General features: G+C 38.6%; 1 protein-coding gene across 1 annotated transcript in view; it reads left to right on the forward strand.

Annotated features, from left to right (window-relative positions):
• Positions 1-4,805, forward strand: part of LOC307154466 (uncharacterized protein) — a 138,212-nt gene extending 133,407 nt beyond the window's left edge. The window contains exons 14-17 of the mRNA XM_079864438.1: positions 260-340; positions 419-538; positions 1,058-1,171; positions 3,415-4,805. Of these exons, the coding sequence (XP_079720564.1) occupies positions 260-340; positions 419-538; positions 1,058-1,171; positions 3,415-4,434 (1,335 nt within the window). The 3' untranslated portion in view covers positions 4,435-4,805. The remainder of the gene's footprint in view (positions 1-259; positions 341-418; positions 539-1,057; positions 1,172-3,414) is intronic.
• Positions 4,806-6,000: the final 1,195 nt, after the last annotated feature.

Here is a 6,000-nt window from a genome sequence, read left to right on the forward strand (position 1 = left end):
GGCCCGTCTGGCACCAACAACCATGCCACGCTCAAAATGGCTTAAATCACCTTTCTTTCCCATTCTGACATTCAGTTTGGAGTTCAGGAGATTGTCTTGACCAGGACCACACCCCTAAATGCATTGAAGCAACTGCCATGTGATTGGTTGATTAGATAATTGCATTAATGAGAAATTGAACAGGTGTTCCTAATAATCCTTTAGGTGAGTGTATACTGATTTGTTCACATTTGTTTGACTTTAATGCTCAATTCTCCAGCGTAACTGGAACGATGCAGTGGATGAATGGAACAAACGTCACCCGACTGTGTTCTTGGATAAGAAGGATTTCCGCACTGAAGTATGTTGTGTTCAGAATTTCCAAAATTTCCAAAAACACTTTTTAGTGACTGTAACACTGTAATCTCCTCTCACACAGGTAATTCAACTGGATTATAATAAGAAAAATAAAAACCCCAATGATGAAAACCCCATCAACAATGTCTACTTCTACAAGAAGAAGAAACCTACTAATGGTATAACGATTAAGAAATATGAGGTACTCATACCAACTGGCATTTCAAAATATTACAGAATTACATATAATCTTCATTAACATATCACCAGATTAGGTGTTAGAATTACAAATTAATTGCCAACCCACCCTGTTTATCTGGAGAGATGGGTGCAAGAAAATGTTTGAAATGACAAATTTTTTTTTTATAAATGTACTGTTTTAAAATGGCTAATATTACTTATTATGTAATCAAGCCATTGCTTAAGCACTTCATTGTCATCTTGCATTTACAGTCACTTTTTTTTTTCATAGGGTAAAAGTGGTATTATTAAGTGGTATTTAGGTGGTCATAAAACAGCACCACTTGTTACTTTAAAGATCAAACTTTTTTCTTTTTTACATTTTATCACCATTCTATGTATGTACATATTTTATTCTTACATTATATCAATCTTACATATAGTCAGTCACAAAAAGACTAACCTGGTCAATCTAAGCAAGTCAGCAAGTTCCCCAGATCTCTAATTACTGATAAACACATTATTTCTCTTGTATCGGCAGGTATCCAGTCTTCTGCCGGAGAAGTTCACTGAACGTGTTGGTAGGGTTTACTACACAAAGAACTCTGATGAGGAGGAGAAGGACGCTAAGGAGTGCTTCAAATGGTGGCGCGAGGTGTGTGTTTATAGTTTATTCATCATTCATGCAGAGTTTACACACACAGACAAGTCACACAAAAACTCTGCATAATAACCATGTAAATAGTCAAGATTTTTGCACAACAAAATCGCCGTTGTTAAATGAACAGTCCGTGTATATATGAGGCCTAGTCCACACGGAAACTATGTGACACGGCAGTATCACGTCACTGAAACCGAACATTTTAAAAAAAACCTGCCAGGGTGAGGATTTTCAGAAACGCCGGTTGCAGTGTTGTCGTGTAAACAGTTAATCCAGGGTTTTTGCTTCTGATTCAGGCTTCTGATTGGCCAACGTGGCTTTACGATTAGGGTTATATCGCCGCCTGCTGGTGTGGCATGCTCTTGACAGCGCTTGATAGCGTGTTTTTGCGCTTTCATGTAGGCGGAGATTTCTTTTAAACCGAGCGTGTGTGGATGGGATTTTTTTTTAAACGCAGGAGGAAAAACTTCGGTTATAAAAATACCCGTGTCCGTGTGGACTAGGCCTGAGTCTCAGCCACATGTGTTTAAAACTAACACTGAAGCAGTGTAGGATCTACTCTTCTTAGGCTATGTGTACACGGAAACGATCTGAAGAGAAAGCGCAAAAGTGGCGTTGCGTTATCACTTTTTTATTCTGCGTTTAGACGAGCATTATGGGGGGGAAATCTGCATGCATATGGTGACGCAAAAGTGTGTGAAATTTGATGTAGTATGCACTCCAGGCGGCTAGGTGGCAATGGACCGGTGATCGGTGCCTTCACTGTCTAGCAGACTTTTGCGTTTTTACCGTTTAGACGGGAACGTGACGGTGGAGCGTATTTAAGATTTCCACTCTGGAGGGTGGTTTCACTTTTTTGCGTTTTTAAGCCCCAAAAACGCCGTCGCCGTCTAAACGAAAGGCACATCTGCTAAAATATTTTTACGTTTTCACCCGCGAGTGTTCTCGTGTAAACAGGGCCATAGTGTTAAAGGCACAATATGTATTTTTTTTGCTTTAAAAATATAAAAAATCACTATATCTATGTTATATATTTTTTAAAGTTGTGTATTTACATTATCCCGACAGTTCCAATTAACTTCTAAATCCAGAGAAATTAATATTTTAATTCGAAGACACGGACCGTGTCTTTATTTCCGTTATGTCGCAGTCAATGGCGTCATATCCGCGTTGTCTCTGGTTTCCGCTCGTGCTGCCATAGCAACCAGAGCTATGAGCAGAGCCCTCTGATTAACCAAAGCGACAGACGCAGACAACTGTGGAGTTCGCAATGTCTATCTGCACGCTGTTGTTGTTTCGTTCAAACATTACGGACCATGGCAAGCAGACTTTGGATAAAAAAGGAGAACTAAAACGAGAATCAATATCAGCGCGGTGTTTTCGAGATGCCTAGAGCTCCCATAGACAGTAAATAAACGAGAGCTCCACGTCCGAGACTTCGACCGCTTCTACATGTACTTTATTAAACAGGTGAGCACATTTACATAAAACTAATCAATGTTATATAACGTAAGTTGAACAATGATAAAATGTTAGCATATGATCTGTATGTTATTCTAATGTTGATCTAGTTTACTGCTAGTCTCATACAGACAGACTAACACATAATTTCAACACATTCAAATGCAGTTTAGTGTGCTAGTGTAACGTTAGACCAGGTGAAACAGCGCTGCGTTACCTCACAAGTTTAATTTGTCTAATAAACTGACCTGTGAGTAGTAATTCTGCACTTGCGTGTAACGTTAGTTCGGTAGAATGAAATGTCCGTATTCCTTTTATATCCGCGGGAGCTCTCGTCGCGTTTGGAGCTGATAGTCTCTTAGCAATCCCGAACTGCTTCATATCACAGTCATGATAAAAGCATCGATGTATTCAGTCATAAACATTATTAGATCAGCCGGCTTGACGTTGACAACAACATCCATAATTCTTAGCATGTGTTGCGTCATCAAACTACGCCTTTGTTATTGTAAAGAGGTTAGCGACCCCTAGTGGAGAAAAAATCCCATACTGTACGTTTAAATGTGTCGATTTTTCACGCAGTTAATTAAATTAATTAGGTTCACTTTACAACTGATGCTTGGTGATCCTTTAGTGGTGACACTTGTTGTTAATAAGCTATTTAGACAACTTTTATGATTTCTTTGGGTGTGTGTGTGCAGAGATTTGATAACCTTCTCTGATTCAACAAGGAAAAAAAGTTTATCTGAACCTCTCTCTTTTCTCACTCCTTCAAGTGTGTGATTCAGGTCTACGATAAAGAAGAGTTTAAAGGGAACAACTACTTTATCACAGGGGACTGTCCATCTTTAGTCCTCTGCGGTATAAAAGTGGTTCACTCCTGTAGGGTGATCAGAGGCATCTGGAAGCTCTATGAGGGTCGTGACTACAACAAGCCCTATTACCTACTGAAGGAGGGCGAGTATCCCAATCCTGCAGCGTGGAAAGCCAACAACCCTGCTCAGTCTCTGAAACGTGTGACATTATTTAAGATCCAGCTCTATCAACAGGAGGATTTTGAAGACCCAATGCATGTCACCACGGTTGACTGTTCTTCTGTAGAGGACCAGTTTGCTATGAATGCGGTTCGCTCCTGTAAGGTGATCGGAGGCGTCTGGCAGCTCTGTGAGGGTCGTGACTACAATGAGCCTCATTACCTACTGAAGGAGGGGGAGTATCGCAATCCTGCAGCGTGGGATGCCACAAACCCTGCTCAGTCTCTGAAACGTGTGACATCATTTGATATCCAGCTCTATGAACAGGAGAATTTTGAAGACCCAATGCATGACACCACAGTTGACTGTTCTTCTGTAAAGAACCAGTTTGCTATGAATGCGGTTCGCTCCTGTAAGGTGATTGGAGGCGTCTGGCAGCTCTGTGAGGGTCGTGACTACAATGAGCCCCATTACCTACTGAATCGGGGGGAGTATCCCAATCCTGCAGCGTGGGACGCCACCAACATGGTTCCTGCGCAGTCTCTGAAACGTGTGACATCATTTAAGATCCAGGTCTACGAGCAGGAGGATTGTCAAGGCTCAATGCATGAGACCACGGTTGACTGTTCTTCTGTAGAGGACCAGTTTTCTATGAATGCGGTTCACTCCTGTAAGGTGATCAGAGGCGTCTGGCAGCTCTGTGAGGGTCGTGACTACAACGAGCCCCATTACCTACTGAAGGAGGGGGAGTATCCCAATCCTGCAGCGTGGGGCTCCACTAACAACATCCCTGCGCAGTCTCTGAAACGTGTGACAGAGTAAAGTCTGACCCTTATTAATCTTTAAAGTAGGGCTGTCAATTTTCAAGCATTAACTTAATATAATTATCATTTTAACAACACAACCAATTATTTACTTTGTGGCAGTTAGAAGTCATTGTTGTTTTTGTTGAGGTTTCCCTTTTCCTAATTTAGATGAAAAAAGTGTGTCAGGTTAAAATCTAAAGTTATACGGGGTTGGAATGACATGAGGGTGAATAAATAGTTAATTACTTGGCATATCATGCAATTAATTTGGTGCAAATGGACTGAAAACTGCTGAAGCCATGGCACATGTGTCTATGTCAGATTATTTTGTGAATAGAGCTTATTACACAGATGCTGATGACAAAAAAAAAGCAATGAAAAGAAAAATCTGAAAATATTTTATTAGTTTATTTACACATACAGTAAGATATTTAGGCATAATGGCTGATTTATATTATTGTCCGAGTAGCTATATTTACTGGTTGTTGTTATTTCACACAGTGTGGTGTTGTTGCATATAGGCACTAGTTAGGGGTTAACTGTAGGTGATGTTTAAGAGCTATGCTATGACAAGTTTGTTTGATGATTGATTAATCAGTCCATATTATATGATTTATTTGGTGTGTGAGCAGAGATTTGATGATTGATTGATTAATCAGTCCATATTATATGATTTATTTGATGTGTGTGCAGAGATTTGATGATTGATTAATCAGTCCATATTATATGATTTATTTGATGTGTGTGCAGAGATTTGATGATTGATTAATCAGTCCATATTATATGATTTATTTGGTATGTGAGCAGAGATTTTCTTTTCTTATGAGTAATTTTGAGTGTTACACAGTTCTAGAGAATAGTTAATCTGGATTGTATCTTTCTAATTTCTGTTAATCTTTTAACCTTTTAAAAGATGTCGGAGTTCATATATCTGTGATTTTGGGGAAAGCATTAAACTGATATGAAAAAAAAAATGTCTTGCTTTTTCAAAGTGACTCATCTTATCAAATAAGTGTGATTGTTTCTGTTATTTTTGTAGATGAAGATAAACCAAAAGAATATAAATCATATTAGTTGGCTTAGTATTAGTTATTTTCATGCTTGATTAAGCCTGCTAAAATGCATTGTATGAGATTCTGTTACTTTCACTCTATTGCTCTATCATATTTTATCTTTAATTTAATGGCACAGCACATATAGAACAGCTCCAGAAGGGCTCAGGATTGAGGATTGGGTCAGTGGCACACAGTAAGGCCACATTTACACATAGCCGGGTATTTAGAGAAACGAATATCATTTAGCATTTAGCAGATGCTTTTATCCAAAGTGACTTGCAAATGAGAAACTGCATGATTACATAAAGATAACTGATTGAGAGCAATTTAAGCCACATATGTCCATATTATTATTTATTTATTTTTTGAATTTTTTTTGTGAATAAAACTTAGATGCTGTTGACAAAAAGCTGTGCAAAGAAAAATCTGTGATTAAACTATAAACTTATCTAAATTCATCCAAAGTATCAGAGTTACACAATTCAAGTAGAAAAATATTTCAGTGTTTCACCTATGCAGTATAATAT

This window comes from Squalius cephalus (genome assembly GCF_949319135.1).
Source record: "Squalius cephalus genome assembly, chromosome: 2".
Taxonomy (NCBI): domain Eukaryota; kingdom Metazoa; phylum Chordata; class Actinopteri; order Cypriniformes; family Leuciscidae; genus Squalius; species Squalius cephalus.